The 19,733-nt window shown below is 42.7% G+C and overlaps 1 protein-coding gene across 1 annotated transcript in view; it reads left to right on the forward strand.

The window, feature by feature from the left end:
- Positions 1-11,550, forward strand: part of LOC129125865 (desmoglein-2-like) — a 22,080-nt gene extending 10,530 nt beyond the window's left edge. The window contains exons 7-15 of the mRNA XM_077185125.1: positions 350-484; positions 629-814; positions 1,775-2,034; positions 2,713-2,855; positions 3,485-3,712; positions 5,218-5,448; positions 6,473-6,619; positions 7,757-8,097; positions 10,145-11,550. Of these exons, the coding sequence (XP_077041240.1) occupies positions 350-484; positions 629-814; positions 1,775-2,034; positions 2,713-2,855; positions 3,485-3,712; positions 5,218-5,448; positions 6,473-6,619; positions 7,757-8,097; positions 10,145-11,170 (2,697 nt within the window). The 3' untranslated portion in view covers positions 11,171-11,550. The remainder of the gene's footprint in view (positions 1-349; positions 485-628; positions 815-1,774; positions 2,035-2,712; positions 2,856-3,484; positions 3,713-5,217; positions 5,449-6,472; positions 6,620-7,756; positions 8,098-10,144) is intronic.
- Positions 11,551-19,733: the final 8,183 nt, after the last annotated feature.

Consider the following 19,733-nt stretch of genomic DNA (forward strand, 5'->3'; position numbering starts at 1 on the left):
GCAGATGGTGATGGGAATGCTGGCTCTGTGGCTGAGGGATGTGGCTCTGCCTCTGTCCTGGTATGTAGGTGTCACTGGTCTTGTCCCTGTTCATGGGCACTGGAATTTTTTACTTTGCTATGTAAGTACAGTCTGACTCTTTGTGGTGAAGATGTGAAAGTCCTGTACCCTTTTCAAAGCCTCAGTTCTATTCCAGCAGAATCTGTCAAGGCACATGCGTGTGAGATTTACTTCTAGCTAGAGAGGAGTTACAATTGACCGTAAGAGACATTACCAAAATGTAGTAGAGGTCATATAGCAAAGAAAGAATTTTTAGCCTGGATTAAACACCTTTTTCTTACCATGACAGGCACAAAGTAGCTATTCTTTGGTGGTGGAAGCAAAGGACCGTGGTGGTGAAAAAGATGGGAATGCTGCAACATGTTCTTTAGAAATCAAGATTCTGGATGTCAATGACAATCTGCCTGTTGTTGAAAGTCGTGTAGTAAGTACAATTATCACAATTTTTAGCATGTTCCTACCCCTGCCACTACCCCATAATAAGACAAAATCAGTGCAAAATTCCTTGCACTGATGAAATGAGGTAAACCATGACATCTTTTTAAACAGTGGATTTTTTTAATTGCAGTTTGAAGGAAGCATTGAAGAAAACAGAGCAAATGTGGAAATTATGCGAATAAAAGTATTTGACAAAGATGAAGAGTTTTCTGATAATTGGCTGGCAAACTTTACATTTGTTTCTGGCAATGAAGGTGGTTTTTTCAAAATTGTGACAGATACCCAAACAAATGAAGGAATTTTGACTGTTGTGAAGGTAAATACAGATTTTAGAGAGTCTGCTTTATATATTAGAATAATTTATCCATTTGTGTTGACAAATTGTGTTTATTCAGTCAGTATGTAAAATGTGTGGATACTCCTCCTTTGCCATATTTTTAATGCATTCAGTAATTCCATGCAAAATAATAATTTTGTCAAGCTTTTCCGTTTGCATTCTGTGTGATTTCAAATATAACTAGTAGGGCAGGAGTCCTCAGACTTCTCTTGCCCTTTGGGCAACAGTACTAACATGCTGTGAACTTTCATGTTTCTGCTGTCCTTGATTTCAGTATAAATTTCTTTATTTCCCTTGGCCACTGCTAATGTTGCAGGCAACACCTGTTCCATGATCCATGAGCTACAGACAATTTTATGAATTTCAGCAAGTTGAAATGATGATGAAAATATTTTAAATTAATGGAAATTTTTTTATATTATATATTATAATTTTCACATTCCTTTAATCCACAAGTACTGAAGATGCATAGATGCATAGTGCCCTAAATAGCTTTTTTTATTCCTGCTCAGGTTTCCTTATCTGAAAACTGCTAATTATTAAAAAAAAAGTCGAGCATTATTAAGTAAATGATTAGGTTTAAAAAAACCAAATGCAAACACATAGATTTGGAGTAGCCAGGTAATTGAGGACTGATTCACTGAAAGCACAGACAGAATATATGGGTAGGACTCCTTTCACATACATTGAATAAGTTTAATTCAATAATATAAAGCCATACCTATAGTGTCATCCATTAAAAATTAGCAGGTGTAACAGATTAAGAAACTTCTTTGCACTGTAACATCCTTACTGCTTAAATATTACTTAAATATTTACGTCCTTATTACTCAAATAAGTATGCTATAGTATTATTTAAATGTTAAATGTATGTGTGTTGTGCAGATATTGGATTCTGACAAATTCTGAATTCTTTTATTATTTTCTTTATTGCTCTAGGAGCTGGATTATGAAAAAATGCAAAGCCTAAACTTAGGCGTTGTTGTTACAAACAAAGCAGAGTTCCACAAGTCAATTAAACCCAGTTACAAAGCAGAAACAATTCCAATCAAAATTAAGGTGATCAATGTGCGGGAAGGCCCTGTGTTCCCTGGTGGCACAAAAATTATTGAAGCCAGTGAGAAACTGCAGATAAAACAGGTTATTGGACAGTATCAGGCCTATGATGAAGACACTGGAAAAATAGCAGAGCACATTACGTAAGAATTTTTATAACCATCATAATTGAGTATGTCAGAAGTCATTTGTTATTGTCAAAATTTGCATGTTAAACAGAAAAAATTTCAAAGGCAATATTTTTCTGCTAAGGATAATTCACACCTTAAACATCAAAATGATCATCAATATTCTATTATGCAGAAAACTGGTGATACAAAAATCCTCCTTCTTTTGTTGTGTATGGTGAGACCTGAGTATTTGGGTTGAAGTTGTTTGTGTTTGCATGTGTCATACCTGTCTACTTTTGAGATTAGATTTGCCAATCTGATTCCATTGTCTCCAGTAAAATTAGGAAGGAATATGCAGAAACATTTATCAGTCAGACAGAAAGGGTGTAACACAGACACATCTGCATGTGTGCGCTTGGGTTTTGAATCATAGCTTTTCAGCTAGAATGTTAATTAACCACCACCATGGCCTGTACAAATGGTGCACAGCAGAGTTGCACACCCAGGGGTGGACCTCTTTCCCCCATGCCTGTAATAGTTTTTCATGGGTGTCTAATGCTCAGCTTTTGCTGTGAGAACAGATGGGGGGAAGAGGACAGTGCCCAGCAGTGCAGCTCTGTCTCCTGTTCCAGTCTTGCTCCCTGATTGTACTTTCTGTGCTGCACCCATACCTAAATCTTTGATTGTCCATCTTTGCATTATTTTCATCAGATACATGAAAGGAAAAGATGCAGCGAATTGGATCACTGTAGACTCAGTCACAGGTGAAATCCGACTTGCTAAAAATCTTGATTACGAATCACCTCATGTAGTAAATGGTACCTACACTATCACCATGTTGGGTGTAACTACTGGTAAGTTGAGAGGGTTTTGTTTTCACACAAATTGCCTATCTAAAAGGGTTGCTGGTTTAACCTACCCATCTCTAAAGTTAGGCAGCAAGTGCAGTCTCAGTATTCAAAGGAGAGACACAGGCAAATCACTTTTTGGAATGGGCTCCCAAGGTATCTGTTTCTCCCCTTTGACTAGATGGAGGTGAACTTTTTATAAAAGTTTTCAAAGATAGGTCTGATAGGAAACTATGTTGGCAAGGTGGGAATTGCCAGTATCTCAATATGCCTATCATCAAACGTAGTCCTAAGTTTTCTCAACTTCTAAGCAAGAAAGACTCTCTGAACTTCTCTTGTACCTAAATAGCATTCTTCATTTATAATCTACATGTTACTGTGTAACCATACAGGATTTTTTTTTTTTCAAGTTAAAGTAATAAACCAGCTTGTCTTCAGACGAACCTTGTCAATATATTTATTAACATTAGGAATGAAGCACTGCTGTCATAAGCTCCAGGGAGATCTCTTTCAACTTACTTCAGCAGTGTTGGGATTTTGGAAGATACTAAGATTTAGGGGTTTTTTTTTAATTTTATTTTAAGATAAATTTTTGTGCACAAATCAATTTAATTTTTTATATTTTAAATTCTTAGATTCCCCAAGGAAAACAATCACTGGCACAGTCGTTATTCAAGTTAAAGATGAGAATGATAACTGCCCAGTTATTGTGAACCCTGTGCGGACTGTGTGTTCAGATGCAAAATTAGTTGATGTTACAGCTCATGATTTAGATGGTTACCCCTTCAGTTATCCCTTCAGCTTTACTGTCATTGATGAGCCAGAAGGAACAGCAGAAAAATGGATAATCACATCCGGAAATGGTAAGAAAATGTTTTTTTAAATTACTTTCAGTTCTTTGAAGTCCTAAGGTCATAATTTATTCATTCCAGTCAAACTGACAGTTTGGCTGAGTGAGACAGTACAGCAACCCTATATATGGAGTCAGGCATTAAGACCATATGTTGCATTCTGCTCCCTTTACTCTAAAGGTTGTAAAAGTCCAGACATGTCCTCTGGCCTCTGGGGTGTGTTGCCTTCCTTCAGTTTGACCATCTTTGTCTGGCTTGATATCCCATGTGTGATGACCAGGATTTCATGAATAACGCTAGGAACAAGCTATCCCCATTTTCTTGTGGATAATATGCAGTGATGCATTACCTGAGTGTAGATGACAAGCTGTATGCAAGCCAGCAGTGTGTCCTTGTGGCCAAAAGGTCCGTGGTGTCCTGGGTGCATTAGGAAGAGCGTTAGCAGCAGGTCAAGGGAGGTAGGTGATCCTGCCTCTCTCCTGTGCCCTGGTGAGGCTGCATCTGGAGTGCTGTGTCCAGTTCTGTGCTCTGTCCAGTTCTGCCTCCTTGGTACAAGAGAGATGTGGAATTCCTGGAGCATCCAGTGGAGGGCAACAAAGATAATTGGGACTTGAGCATCTCTCTTCTGAGGTCAGGCGGAGGGAGCTAGCTAGGCCTGTTCAGCCTTGAGAAGAGATGACTGAGAGGAGACCTCATCAACATCTATAAGTATCTGATGAAGGGAGAGTGTCAAGAGGATGGAGCGAGGCTCTTCTTGCTGGTGCCAAGCAATAGGACAAGAGGCAATGGGCAGAAACTGATGCTCAGGAAGTTTCCACCTGAATACAAGGAGGAACTTCTTTACTGTGCTGTGACTCTGCAATTGGAGCAGACTGCCCACAGAGGGTGTGGAGTCTCCCTCACTGGAGATATTCAACAACTGTCTGGATGCAATCCTGTGCCATGTGCTTTAGGGTGACTGTGCTTGAGCACGGAGGTTGGGCCCAGTGGAGATGCCCCACTGTGGTCCCTCCCAACCTTAATCAGTCTGTGATCTTCTGCCTAAGTTAGTCCTTGACATGACATAGCCACAGGAGCAGGTGTTTTGTTGGCTCCTGATCTCTGTCTGTGGCCTACAACAGATTAATCTCCTCAAGACTGAAGCTGCTTCTCTGTGAGTTCAGCCTTTATCTATCCAGATGACATGGTTGATGCTATACAGGTGATTGGGCTGACTTCTGTGCTGTCTCTGGTCATGTGAAATTTCACAATTATCTGAAGCTGCAAGTGAGCATGGCTGTTCACTTACCAGCATAATTACTTGATCAAAATCATCAATTACTTGATAAAAATAAAAGCACATATACTGTAGCAGCAGCTAATTAAACTTAATTCCATTACATTGGCTGGGCTTTACTGGAGAGGATTTGCTGGAAGACTGTAACAGTGGTATTTTAGTTAGTTTACAGGAGTCCATTTTCTCTCTGCTCACTCTTTGTCTTTTTTTTTTTCTTTAACCTCCCTCACTTCTGTCTCAGACACCAGCGTACAGCTGGTACCACAAAACCTGAAGCCGGGCAGAACTGAAGTTCCCATGCTAATAAAGGATTTCCAAGGGGTCAGCTGTGCTCTGCCACAGTCTCTGCAGCTGACTGTTTGTGAGTGTACAGGTGATGGTGTGTGCCAGGAGAGGTTTGTTGGAGCGAAGTCAGTGGGTCTGGGACCAGCAGCAATTGCCCTAATCATCTTGGCATTTTTACTTCTGCTGCGTAAGTAATTGTTTCATATTATCTCAGAGGCACTGTAATGTAATGTAATGTGGTCTGCAAAGCATCAGGAAAGAAACAATCCAGCTCCCAGTTTTTATCATCTTGATACATTCTGTGTAAACTCCTAGTCTTGTGGTCATGGCAGATCCCCAGCTAATTTTGGTAATATCAGCATTTCACCCTCAAAGGATTTCAAGCTGTGCATTTTAAAATTAATATCAACAACTTTTAATATTTGTTTATGGTGCAGTAAATAACTAGTGGGGAAGCAGTGAGGAACACTTTTGGTATTCTGATATGTCCCCAGGTGAACCCTAGCTCTTCCTACTCAAACCACAGCACATTCTCCACTGTCTTTTCTGTCACTGCAGATTCACTGCCTTGCTCAGAGCAGCATGTGACATTCTTCTTTGGTGAGATAAAAGAAAAGAAAAATAAGAATATTTGTAATTCTGCTGTGGTCAGGTGTAGCAGTGCTGCATTTAAGCTCCCAATAGTTTATTGCTTGCGCTGGCAACAATCTAATTGTGATAAAACAAAGTTCATGCCACAGGAATAATATTCTCTGCTTCTGAAACTGGGTTATTTTGAGTCCCTCAGGCAACTCTAGGCATGTCAAAGGAGTGGTGAGGTGGAATTTACATGATGCCACGTTGTTATCTGGCAGTAAAAGAAGAGGAGGAGTTAGAAATGCTGAGGTTGTACAGTGATAGCCAGGGCTTGGGATTGGTATATGAGATCTTTGATAGAAGTACAGGTACAGACATGTGTGGCCATCTGCAGGATCCAGACCCTGATGTGTTAGTTGTCAGTTTGCTCTCTTGGAAACTGGCCTCAGCATATGTTTTTAGGAAATGCCTTGAATATTTGGGAACCTGTCTTCAGTCCTTGCCAGCCCTCATACTGATCACTAGCTCATTAAAAATACATTTGGGTATGGGAGCTGGCCAAACTTACAGGGGCTATAAGCATGCTAAGGTCCTAATAACCACACAGTTAATTGCAACCTTCTGTTTCGCTGTAGTTGTTCCACTGTTGCTGCTGCTGTGCCCGGGTGGCTTGGGAGCCAAGGGATTTGGTGGAGCAAAGACGTTTGCTGACATACCAGACCACAGTGAAGCGATGCTGCGTCAGTGGAACAGTGAAGGAGCAGCTCCTGAAGAGAAGGCATGTATCCCTAACAGCCCCCCTTCTCTCTGATTTCTATTCCAGTGTTCAGTTTGGCACCCGGGGCCTCTTCCATACTACAGGAGGATATTTTGAAGCTCTACAACATTGCTGATTTTAACAACACATGAACATTAATCAAAATTAACCCTGTGAGGCTCAGCAAAGGATGTGTGAGAGATGACTTCCACCAGCAGCTGTAGAAAAAGCAACCATAGCACTTAAATCCCAAAATACAAGGAAAGCAATCAAGCAAGTGCTGATCATATCTGAGCAGAAGATAGCACTGTGGGAAAAGTGTTGAACCAATAGAGAGTGAAACATTTGCTTTTGCAAGCCTGGAATGCTCTGCACCCCTTTGGGATGATGATAAAACAGCAAAATAATGGGTTATAATGCTGAGCTTCCCTTCATTGATTTGAAGTTTCAGGCTGTTTTATATTACTTCTCTGTGAATTTTCTCTTTGAAACAGAGGAAATTCCTTAGTAAAAAAAGAAAAAGGCAGAAAAAGTGCAAATCTGCAGAGGGAACAGTAAATACCAAGAGAAATTTGCTCTTTGTTGCTACACTACAAAACAACATTTTCAAAAAAAGGGCATGACACTGACATGCTTTTGCACAATAACAGAAACAGAAGGTAAAAGACTGATTTAGGGCCAATGCTCACACCAAATTCTTGTTAAAAGATAATTAACAAGCCAAACTGCTAGGGGAAAAAAGGGCCAGGCAGTACCACAAAGGTGGCAGGCAGTGCATATTTCCCCACTTAGTGTCTGAGGAAAGCTGGGCAGAGTTTTTCTTGGAACAGCTGGGCTCCCTCGAGTTTTGCAAGCCTCTTTTTGGTGGGGTTTTTTGTTTTGTTTTGTTTTGTTTTCATTTTCAATCCTCTGAGTTTCAAGAAAACAATGATCTATAGAAACATTTCCATAAACCTTCTTGGCAATGCATCTGGGGAAGCTGCACCCTGTTTTAGGAGGCCTTTTACTCTTTGCAGCAACATGTATAAGTGCAAATTCAAACAAGTCATAAGGCAGCACCCTCCCTGTTCCCACCCAGCCCCACTGCTGGTTTGGTGAGTTCCATGTGCTAGACAGCAAAGCTTTCATGTCACATCTTAATTTGTCTTATTTATGTAGCCAGTGCTAAGCTTCATTCCACCCACTGCACTTGGGAACGTGAAAGGAGGAACAACAGCAGCGGCAGCAGGAGCAGCAGCAGCAGCAGGAATGAGTGGAGAAGAAGCTCTAATAGGAGCAGGCAGCTCTGTCTCTCATGTAGGAGAGCATCACAGCACCATTACCAGGGAAAGGTGGGAAGAGCAAAGGCATCTTCTTTCTGCTGCTGACTATGGAGGCATGGCAGCTGGAGCAGCTGAGGGCATGGCAGGTGTGGATGGGAAGACAGTCATGTCTGGAGGAGGAGTTGCTGTGGGAGCAGCTGGAGCCATGAATGAAGAATTCTTAAGAGACTACTTCAATGATGTAAGCATATGACCCAAAAATAATAGTATTTTAATGATTGCACTTAGCATTGTGAAATATCATGTTATGACTGACAGAGGTGAGTAGATATGTAGGTATTAACAGTCTTGATACTGTGCACATGGAGTTGGGGGACATTAAGGATTTTTGGATTGGCCACACTTGGAGTGGGACTAGGAGTGTGACAGTGTTCAGTCTTCTAGCACTGAATGCTTTCAAGGCCACACAAATAGACCTTTCTCTCAAGGGAGATATTTGTGGATGGGATCCAGAATATTTAGCAATAGCATAGGAGTGCCTTGCCCGGGAAAAAGCCCTGAGAAAGACTGTGTGATCTAAATTTCAGGGACTTAAGAACATGAAACTGATCTCTAGGGAGGCACCTGTGACTCATCATGAGTCACAGCTCCAAACTTTACCACGGAGCAGGTTTTTGAAAGATAAGCTGAAGATGTCATACAGCAGTGGGTGGGGCTGTATTTTCAAAGTAGCTGATGCAGTGAGTGGTGCTGACTTGTCTGTTTGCCCAGCAGCCTGGGTAAAGGGCCATTCATCAAAAGTGTATGAGGCATATGTTGCAATCCCCTTTCTTTTTTTTTTTTTTTTACTGACCTAACCATTGGCCAGTAGGTTGTTCCTACTTGTTGAAGCTACTTCTCTTCATGTTACACACATCATTAGTCCTTTGGCTGGTGAGCTCCTTGTAGTGAAAGTTTGACTTCCATGCACCATCACCTGCACAAACAAAACGTCTTCACACCCTACAACTGGCAGCTGATGTGGTTTTGCAGGGCAGTAGCTTTGCAGATTTCAATCACCATCTCAGGCCAGGGAAGGATTTGAGCTTTAAGTACTTGTATGTCTCAGAGTACTCTAGCTACTAGTCTCCTGGGTGTACAGATGCAACAGTAGCAATCTCCTTTTCTTCCACTCTTTGTGACATAACTTTAAACATGACTGCCTGATGAAGTCTGCAGGAGGAAAGTCATACTCAGTATCCATACAACTTCTGGGAGGCTAAAATATTTAGGGATTAGGGGTGAGGAAACAGACAAGTAACCAAACCAAATAGATTCAGCTGCTGATTTTTGTGGCAGAATCTTGGGTTGTGTGCCTACTTTCAGGATCAAATGCAGATAAACATGCAGGGTCAAATGGGTTCTGGATACATAGCATGTTACACAGACTCCTGAGCTAATTTGCAGTCCAGAACTTCAAATGTGGCAGAAAGGTGGTTCTGAGCACAAGCCAGGAGCCATATTAGATAAAGCTGGTTCAGCAGGCCCAGAGGATTTGGCTTTCTTCACTTTTGGAACTGGAGCTGATGCTGACACATACATAGATATTTGTGCCAGCACCGCAGCAGCTCCATGGCAGACACTGCTTTCAGATTGAGCTGACCCTATAAGCACTGTAGCCAGAACTTGTGAGCCCTCCTTGTTACCAGATAGCTTGCATAGAGCCTAAGAATTTATGTGATGAACTATGCATGCATGCTTTACTAATCCATTTAACTTTTTGTGTCCTATTGGGCATCTTGGATGTGATCCTGTAGTCTGTGCTAGTGAAAAGGGCCATGGTAGGTGAAAACATGTCAGCATGTACTCAGTAAATGTTTGTTTAAATGTTAGGATACTCTCAGAAATGGTCTTGGTATTCTCCCACAAAAACCTAGTCAGAGGTGAAGTTCATTCATTGAACTAAAACTAAAACAATTTCTTCATGATTGTGGATCAGTATCACAAGTGGCACATTTACTGGAAGGAACAGCAGCAGGTGGTGATGGTATCCAAGGCTTTAAATATAAGCTTGGATTTTTCTTCTCATCAAGTGTACTGTCAAGTTCAGACTAATTTCAAAAAAGCAAAAAAAAAGCATGTTAGGTACAGCCCACACTTGGTTGACAGTTTCTGTGGGATCAGTTCAATTTCTTATTTCAACCTTTGTTGAATTTGTTGAATTGTCCAAGTATTTCTGATTTTTCAAAATTACCAAGTCTGGAGCTGGCATTAATGAACTCTTGCTTGCTTTTGTTTTCTGTTTGCAGAAAGCTGTCTCTTTTGCGGAAGAAGATGAAGAGCAAGCTGCCAAAGACTGTCTCCTGGTTTATTCCCAGGGAGAATCAGGCTCCCCTCACGGCTCCGTTGGCTGCTGCAGTTTTATTGAGGGGGATCTTGATGACCATTTTCTTGATGATTTAGGAGACAAGTTTAAGACTCTAGCAGAAATATGTATAGGTAGACAGATCAACATGAAAGACGGTGGCTACAAGAATGAATCAGGTTTTGGTCTTAGTGAAGCAAAGTCACAGTCCTTACATCAGAAAAATGCTTCCACCTCTGAACAAGCCTTTGCCTCAGGCAGTGGTTTCCAGTCCATCCCACCCGTGCACACAGGCAGTAGCACAGGAGAAAGCACCCTGTCCAAGGAGGTGGTCACAGAAACAACCTTTTCATCATCCCATTCTGGGCAGCACAGTGCCCAGCACCTCCCCACAGGCCACGCAGAGAGCAATGTCACAGTGACAGAAACATCCTATTCTGTGGGGGCTCCTGCCTGCTCAGCCCCAGTCTTTTTAGACCCCCAGTTTAAGGAGAACATAGTGGTGACAGAGAGGGTGCTGGCACCTGCATCGAGCATTCAGGGCATGGTGAAAATCCCTGATTTGCCACACAAAAGTAACGTGGTGGTTACAGAAAGGATGGTGAAGTCAGCAGGTGCAGGGCCAGGAGCCCTGAGAGTTCAGGATCTTCCTGACTCTCAGTATGTTGTGGTGAGGGAGCGAGAGAGGGTCCTTGTGCCTGCTGCAGAGCAGGGCTCACTCAGCTTCCCCACTGCGATAGAGGAACACAGCACGGTGCGGAATGAAAGGGTGGTGACAGCCTCGGGGCTGCAGAGCAGAGCTGAACAGGCAACAAGTGCCAGCTCAGGAAGGCAAGAGCATGTTCTGATCACAGACTCCCCACTTAAGTTGATGGGCTCTGACTCACAAGGGCCATCTCCTGCCAGTGCCACACTGAGCAAGACTTCCAGGGTCACCAAATACAGCACAGTGCAGTACACTCGCTCATAGTCTGGCTCCGTACAGGGGTGGCAGTGTCCAGCACCCTTCTGTCTGCATGCATCCTGCCTCGGGCTTTTCCATGAGATCCAAATTTGCTGGAGCTTCCAGAATGACATGTACTCATTTGCACTAGTTTGTATAAATATGGATTGTATGACCACGAAGCAAGTAAGGAAATCTGGTGTCGTGTTACACTGGCCTTTGAAATGGAAAGATGTGGGAAATACTTTTTTCTCCTGGTTTGCTGGTGTTTTTTATTGCTTGTTATTATACAGATAGTGAATAATGCCACATAACTAGAGCTGCATAATTACGGGAAAACAGGAAAAAAGTCTCCAGTCTAGTGATGGATAGAAGCCTGCAAAGCACAAGTAAAGTTTTTGAACTGCTATTGAGTGTATCTGAAGTCCTCCTGTGAGGGCAATCAGTTTCTCATTGTGTGTTTGCCGTTGTGTTATGGGCCATGGTAGCTCCTCCTGAACCTTGTAAAAAATCTTTCTGAGAAGCCCAGGCCACCAAAGCTAGTCTGCCTTCAGAGCAGTGGTGTGTTGATCTCCTGAAGGGATGTCACAATTTCAGGTTATCAGAATTTGTAACTTAAGCAATCAATACTTGCATGTTACCACAGCTGTTAAAGAGAGCAATCTGCAAAAAAGCTGAGAACTTCAATTTTTCATTACCTTAGTCTAAAAGTTCCATTACTTGGTGTGGGTCTACACTGACATGGACAAGTAAGCATTTGCATCATGCACATTTTTCGCTTTATTTAACTTATGAGAAACAGCCAAGGCTTACCTTAGCCTTAGAGCCAGAGATTCAGTCAGTGGCTTTGTCAGCAAAGTTTATAGCCCTTGGACATCTGTAGGATCTGATTTACAGGTGCAATTTGGTATTTGGAATTGGTTCTGGAACTCACAGACATAGAAGTCAGCCTTGTGTGTGTGAGGTTCCACTAGTTTCAGTACCAGAGCTCAAGTGGCTGGTATAGTGCTGTGTAATGACAGCTTCCCTTGGCTGTGACAAGGTAACAGGAAGCTCTCTTTAGGTCTGCAATATTTGAGCTTACTTTGCTTTCCTTGAAGTTTATGTGGTAAAAGCAAGAGGTGGTACTGCACTGTTTGGCAGTATGTATATATATATATGCACATGTAAATATTTGTATGCTGTTTGGAACGTTCTGAAGTTAATTTTATACAGGAAAAAATGCCTTACACTCCTTGTGTTTTCTCAGAGTAGAAGTATTTAGATGAGGCATAGGTAGTGTGTTTGTCTCATACCTGTAAAATCAGCAAGTTGGTCATAAGGTACTGCGAAGCCCGTGGACCTGCAGAACTTTCAGGTTGTCTCCATCTCCTGGAGTTTTCCTGCAGCTGCAGTGTTATGTTTTCCACTGATGTCTTCTGCCTTTGACTGGAAATGCTCTCAGTGTGTTTAGTTGTACTAATAGTAAAAGTTGCTTCAAAAACATAAATACATAAACTGGGAACCATGGCTGTGCTCAACTGTGACAGCTGGGCCATTATGTTTAGTGGAGTTGAATTTTCAAACATATCAGACTCCCTGCTTGCTCAGACCTATTGGTTATTTATCTCTTACACTACGTTTTTAAAATACACATATTTATTTCTGAGCAAGGCTGCAATTCCAAGTGGTCACCACTCTTCTGACTTTCTGATAGAGTATCTTTGTGGGTTTATGCAATCTTAAAATAAAGAACTCTACTGTATTTTTTAATTCTTCATTCAAACAGCTACCCCAGTGAAAACACTGGTTTTCCTACTGCAAATAAAGAGTTTAAAGATAGAATGAGGACTGAGATTTCCCAAACAGCCTCAAGGAATATCTGAAAGATGCAGAGGTAAAAACGTTGGTGTCCTGCTATAACTTAAAGATTCTGACAAAAATGTGAATTCTTCCTTGTGGTTAAGTGCACTAAATTCTGTACTAACTTGATGCAAGAGAACAGCATCCCCGCCGTAAATTTACTGGGCTTTGAGTCAGACCTTTAAATCAGTTTGTGCTTCCAGACAATGTGTCTGGAACAGTCTGTTTTATAACATTAAAACATGCAGTAGTTAACATGCAGGAGAAGAGGTAAGAGTGTAATGTTTGTGTATAAACTTCTTTCACAGATCTGCTTGTAAGGAGTCTGTTTGAATAGATTCGGTAAAAGCGAGTTTCCATTATTTGACTTAGACTTGTACCAAGGCTGCAGCTGCTATCAGCATATCAGCATGTGTTAATGCTGGCAGAACATCCATCAGATTAAGTCACTCACTTCTAATGGAGCTGTGTTTTGTAAACGATAGAGTCTGGTGGGAGGAATGTACAGACCCAAATTAATGGAAGTTCCTGGTTAGCATCTGACTACTAGATAACCTCGAGAGGGGGACTAGCCCCAGACACTTATCTTTGTGAGAGATGCCTTGTTGTGACTTCAAAAGGAAAGCAAAGTCTGTAATTTTCTTATCTAACAATAATGGAGCACACTTATGCTGAAATGCCAGCATGACAGGGATTAGATCCATGCTGCTTTCTGTGATTTATGTTACCTGTGAATCTTGGTAAGTATGTTGGACTCCATGAGTCCGAGCCAGCCTGCCACAACAAGGATGCAGCTTGTGTCCTGCATACCCACAAGGAAGTATTTCTGTGTCATCCCTCAGTATCTAGTTGGAGCTAAATTAGACTTTGCAAGACAGTACAATCTTTTCCAGACTCCATTCTTTCCTGGGAATTTGCCCATAGTCCACCATCAAAGGTTTAAAGCTTGTCAGGGTTATCAGCAGTAAGTCAGTTTTTAAAAAGTTAAGTAAATCAGCTGCTCTCCCTAGGAGAGTGATAACTGTTTATGGCCTTGAGGCATCTCAAAAATGCATCCCTCCTTCAGTGTGCACTGCAGTGGTGGAGCTGGTGGTGCCTGCTATCTCCTCTGCTGGCCCCTTCTTCCTGGTGGCCTTTGAGCTTCCAGGGAGCTCAGAGTGCATTGACAGCCATCTGTCCTTACCTTATGTGCAGAAAGGTTGGCCTCTGCCTGCTGCTCATGCAGGCTTTCAAAGCACATAGAGTTTGCACTGTTTCAAGGTAGCTTTCCAAGGCCCACGTGCATGGAGAAGCAAGGCACTGGGAGTTACTAAGCATGCAAAAATTGCTTCTAGACATGGGAAAAGCTGAGAGCCCTGTTAGGAAAACCTTCTTCCACAGGCATCTTTGGGTGGCTGCTGCTACAAAGATGGGATACTGGATGACAAGGACTTTTGGCATGATCCAGGAGGGGCTCGGTGTCAAGTTGTAACAGGACAGCACTCACCTGGGGCAAAATGATGGATTAAGATGACTGTATGAGGAGAAATGGTGTTCTGCTTTCCCTGCATAGACAGCAATCACTGAATAAAAAAATTATGTGGGGCAGGGCCCTGATTGCCCAATAAGCCATGCCCAGTGCCCATGCCTCTGGTGTGACTAGTGAGAGTCGCTGCCAAGGAACAACTCCACAAATGTAGCCAGTGTGACTCCTGAACCACACAAAGTGGTTTGCAGTCACCAGCTCCCAGTTTCTCCTTGTGGCCTCACCCCAGGAGCCAGCACTTCAGGTGGTCAGGTCTCCCCACCACGTCATATTGCTCAGCACCCTGGCAGCCAAAAATCAAATGCAGAGCTGGATATCTGATCCCTGTTGTGTGGGGCTGGTATGTAGGGAAATTATCCTCATTTTTACAGTGACCCATTCGTGGAGCCACGGAGGCTATAATGAAAGGGGGCATGACAGTGGGGCCCACAGCTGAAAATTGTCTTTTTATGTGATTCTAGGCAAATTTTTTTATATGCCAAACGGTCAAACTTCTAACATTATCTTGTATTTGTTAGGGAAGCCAAGGGAGAGAGGGACATCTTCACACTGAGCAGATGTTCCCCTGCTTAGTTCATTATTTTCTGTTAGATACTGATGTGTATGGAGTGATAGCACTGGTTTTAAAATTGCCCTGAAACTCATTTCCTTGAAATATGTAACAGAAAGTGTCTTTAGCCATGTTAGGAGTGCATCCAGAAGGTGCTGTGGACATGCTGGGGGAAAACCACATGGCAAAGTTTGTTCTATGGGTGCTGGGGAAGCAGGAGGGTTTATAGCCTTCCCACCCCACCTTCAAGCTGGTTTTTGACCTACGTTTCAAGTGTTTCATCAGACTATTTCTCTTAGATCTGTTATCTGTTATTTGCTAGAGCAAATAGAACTCAGAGATATCACCTCACAATGATTACGCAAAAACAGCATTGATTCCCTGGCTAATGATTACCCAAGATCTTTGGAGCGTGGCTGAAGTTTAAACCCTGGGGGAGAGCAGGAGTTTGAGCAGACAGTGCTGGTACCAGCTGATGGATCTCCCTCAGGCCTTGAATCCAGCCTCCCAAAAAGCTGTGGGATATGGGATAGTGGCAGACACTGAGCTGCTGGGAGTAGCTGAGTGGCTGCGACATGGCACTGGCACAGCAGGAGGGCACAAACCCTGAGCTGGGTACCAGGGGCAGAGCTGTGACAGCTCAGGACAACCTCCATCCCAGCTGGGTGGGTTTTTTTCCGCCTTCTCTTGCCACTCACTTAAGTCAAGCTGGTGCCTTCCTTGCTTCCCTAGATTTCTTTCCCTTATAAGAAAGCTCTCTAAGGCAGATTTACTTCATTATTGTCACTATTGTTATTATCCCCTGAGTATTACCAATTACTTCTTTCTTGAAAATAAGCCTTAAAGCAGAGCTTCCAACTAGAAGGGATTACGTACTTACAGCATCAGCTTTCTGATGGAACCAAATTGCATCTGCCAGGTGATGCATCTCACCTGATCTATCACATACCTGTCAGTGGCACAGCTAGTGCTGAAGGACAGATTTCCTGTGTGCCCTGTTTTGTTATTTATCAAATAAATATCAAATGTGTTACACTTCTGTAACAGCAAGCTTGATTTTTGCAACAGCAGAAAAGACAGGAAACCTCTCCCACCCTTTTTGAATCAGAACCTCAAGAGAAGTACTGTGAAAATAATAGATCTATTAACAAAAAGTTTCCTTGTCATCCATTCTACCTTGGTTTTGTGGAAATGAGGTGGGAGAGATGAAATACAAATCCATACAAATATTTCATTTTTCATAGTCCTGGTAACTTGGAGCTCCCTATACTCTGTCTGACCAGAATAAAATATTTTTTCCTAATGCAAACAAACCAAACCATACCAGTCAGGATTCTCTGTGAGGTTTTTCAGGCATCCCTTAAAGCAAGCAAGCAAATTACACTTAGTGTCAGATGGGTTAAAAAAATGCTTCAAATACCCCTTTCTAGGTGGTGGCAGTGGAATTGGTTAGTAGTTGAGCTTCCTGCATTTTGGATAAATGGCTGTCACCTGGGGCAGATGAAGTCCCTACTACAGCAGGTAAACAAGCTGTAACAGATCTCAAGGACATGTCCTGAACAAGGAGCACAAGGGTCATTCTCACACACCCCTGTTCTTTGAATTAATGAGCATTTAAATATTTGATACCATGTGAAGCAAGTGCAAACAGAGTGACCTTACAGCACCCTTGTTGTTAGTGAGGATGCTCTTACCAAAGAAAGGGAAGTTAGAATGGAACTGAACAAGGTCTTCTCTCACATGAAAATACCCCTTACAACTTGCATAGAGTCAACCATCATTATAAACTCTGATAAATTTCCTTGCTCACTCTGCTTGTGTTACTCCAAAAGATTAGTTCAAAATACTTGTGAGACAAACAGGATAATTTTTTTTTGAAAGAAGGTCAAAATAAGAAAAAAAATTAGCTGCCTTTTTCATTGTGTTCTACTTTCAAATTCAAGAAAATTCCTGCAAACCAGTGTCAAATTAAAAGGTACAAGTACAATAACACAGTAACAGGAGCTAGGAAAGCAGCCATAGTAAAATTTGACTTGTAAATTAATCCATGTCAGTATAGAAGTGTAGTTGGCTGTTTAAGGAAGTCTTTTGAAGGAGGTAATTAAATGAACATTCTGGTAAAAAAATCATAAACTTTCAAGACACCCACTAACACACTTATAAGATGTATTTCAATGTATCATTTTCCAAATATCTCACCCCTTTAGTGTGATCCCCTCTCTACAAATCACACTAATAATTTTTAGTGCAGTCTGGCATCCCACTGTACTACTTTTGGCTGGGATAGAATTAATTTTCTTTGTAGAGCACCTGTAGTGCTGCTTTTCATTTATGACCAGAACAGTGTTGCTAGCACAGGGATGTGTTAGTTATTGCTGAACAGCACTTGCAAAGTGTTGAGGCCTTTTCTGCTGTTCACATTGTTCTGTCAGCAAACAGGATGGGGGTGGGCAAGGAAGGGACTGAGCCAGGGCACCACATCCACAGTGCAAAATCCAAAGGGAAGGGCAGAAATGATGCTGTCCCAGAGTGTCTTCAGTTATTTCTCAGATATCTTATTCAGGTTTTTCACTGAGAAGGGGTATTCTGACCTATGACAAAAGAAGAAGAATACTTTTGAAGCACATGAATAGCACAAAAACATTCTTGATATGACGTGGTCTGAGGAGCAATAAAACAGTTTGAGGTAGAAAGCCTCCAAGCAGTGAGGTTCTGCTATAAACAAAATTTGAGGCTCTCTTACTGCATCAGCTGAAGTTTGAGATTAGCAGAAAAGGACAATGTGACACAATATGTATCATGATATTGTGTGAAAGAAGAAAAGAAGCTGTTACTTTTTAAATTGTTTCTGGAAGAGAATGTGCTGAACATACTGCTCAGTCTGAGTTCACAAAATTATCTGCTGTGTGTTAGGGAGAAATACTCTGTGAGGAATGTTTGCTGCACTGGAAGGAATTTGTACCACAAATAAATCAGCAGTTAGTACCACCAGGGTTCATTTCAGAGAGAGCCTCCTTTGAAAGGCCCTGCCTCTCAGATAACCCCTCTTTGTTTCTCTCCAACATCTACCTTTTCCTGCTCTGCCCTATAGCCAGATTAAAGGATCAACAGGAATTGAAATACTCCAAAGTGCCGCCTACTCATCCAGAAGATTGGGTGGTTTTTTGTTTCGAGGAGTTGGAGTTCGACAATATCTAAGTGCAATAGGTTTTTCTGCAGAGCATTAGAAAAGAAATCCAGGCTTTCAAAGGGTAGGGAAATGGAAAGCTGCCTTCAGCATATATTTTTTTGTTTACTTTGGTAACAAAATTATTTTTGGGGTGGATTTTTTTTATTATGCTTGGCTCTGTCTGCCACCACAGATAAGGTTCTTTATCACAGCAACAGAGGAATGGCTGACATTTTTCCTGGTGTCAGTGAAAAGAAAATAAAAGAATTGGTTTGTTATCTTTATTGCCAACAGATGACCACCTGCTTTCCAGGAGGCACCAAAGGCGTAACACGTTTCGCAAAGCAGAACCATTAAATCTTTCCTTCATGGAATTACAGAGTTGTTAGGGTTGTAAAGGATCTCTGAAGATCATTTGCTTCAACCCCCCTGCCAAGGCAGGGTCACCTAGACAGGAAGGTAGGTGACACAGGAATGTGTCCAAGTGGGTTTTGAACATCTCCAGAGAGGGAGACCTTCCTGGGTACCTGTTCCAGTGCTCTGCCACCCTCAATGGAAAGAGGTTCCTCTTCATGTTGAGGTGAAATATCTTAAGTGTTAGTTTATGGCCATTACTCCTTGTCCTGTGTCTGGGCACTGAAAAGGGTCTGGCACCATCCTCTTGACACCTGTCTTTAAGATATTTATATGGATTAACGAGATCCCCTTTCAGTGGATAGACTAAACAGGTCCAGGTTTCACGTCTCCCCTCACAAGAGAGATGCTCCAGACCCCAAATCATCTTCATGACCCTCACTGGACCCTGGCACCTTGTTTCTCTTGTACTGAGGAGCTCAGAACTGAGCACAGCACTCCAGATGTGGCCTCACTAGGGCCGACTAGAGGGGGAAGGTCACCTCCCTCAACCTGCTGGCCACACTCTTCCTGGTGCACCCCAGCATTCCATCGGCCCTCCCTCTGTGCGGGAAAGCTCCTGCCCCACTGCCTCGGAAACAAAGCCACAAAGCAAAACCACCAACAAAAACAGCAGCAAGAAGAAGTATTTTCCCTAGAACTGGAGGAAAACGCCCCGGGGTGTGAGGAGGAGGCGAGCAGTGCCCGAGGCCACCAGGTGGCAGCCCGTGACCGCGTGTCCCCGGCCTGCCGGGGCTGCGGGAGGGTGACACGGCGGCAGCGGAGCCAGGGGCCACAGAGGCCTCTGGCAGGGACGGGCAGCGGAGCGGCCGCAGAGCTGCCCCCACAGCACACGCCACTGTCGGTGACACCGCTCCGGCCTCCTTGCACCTGAAAGGTTTCTGGTTTGGTTACAAACACATCATGAGTGGCACTGAGCTGGAACCGGCTGGGCTCGGTAAAGCCCATGGGAACACAGGACTAGGTCCTGGGCTGCGAGACAGCCTCTCTCTTCTAGTGCTTCCTTTCATGTCGGTGACAAATCCCTTCCAAATAACACTTTTTTTTCCAGCTTTGTCATTGATCTCTTAAATAAGATGTTCTCTGGCAA

Source organism: Agelaius phoeniceus, chromosome 1 (assembly GCF_051311805.1).
Source record: "Agelaius phoeniceus isolate bAgePho1 chromosome 1, bAgePho1.hap1, whole genome shotgun sequence".
NCBI classification, from domain to species: domain Eukaryota; kingdom Metazoa; phylum Chordata; class Aves; order Passeriformes; family Icteridae; genus Agelaius; species Agelaius phoeniceus.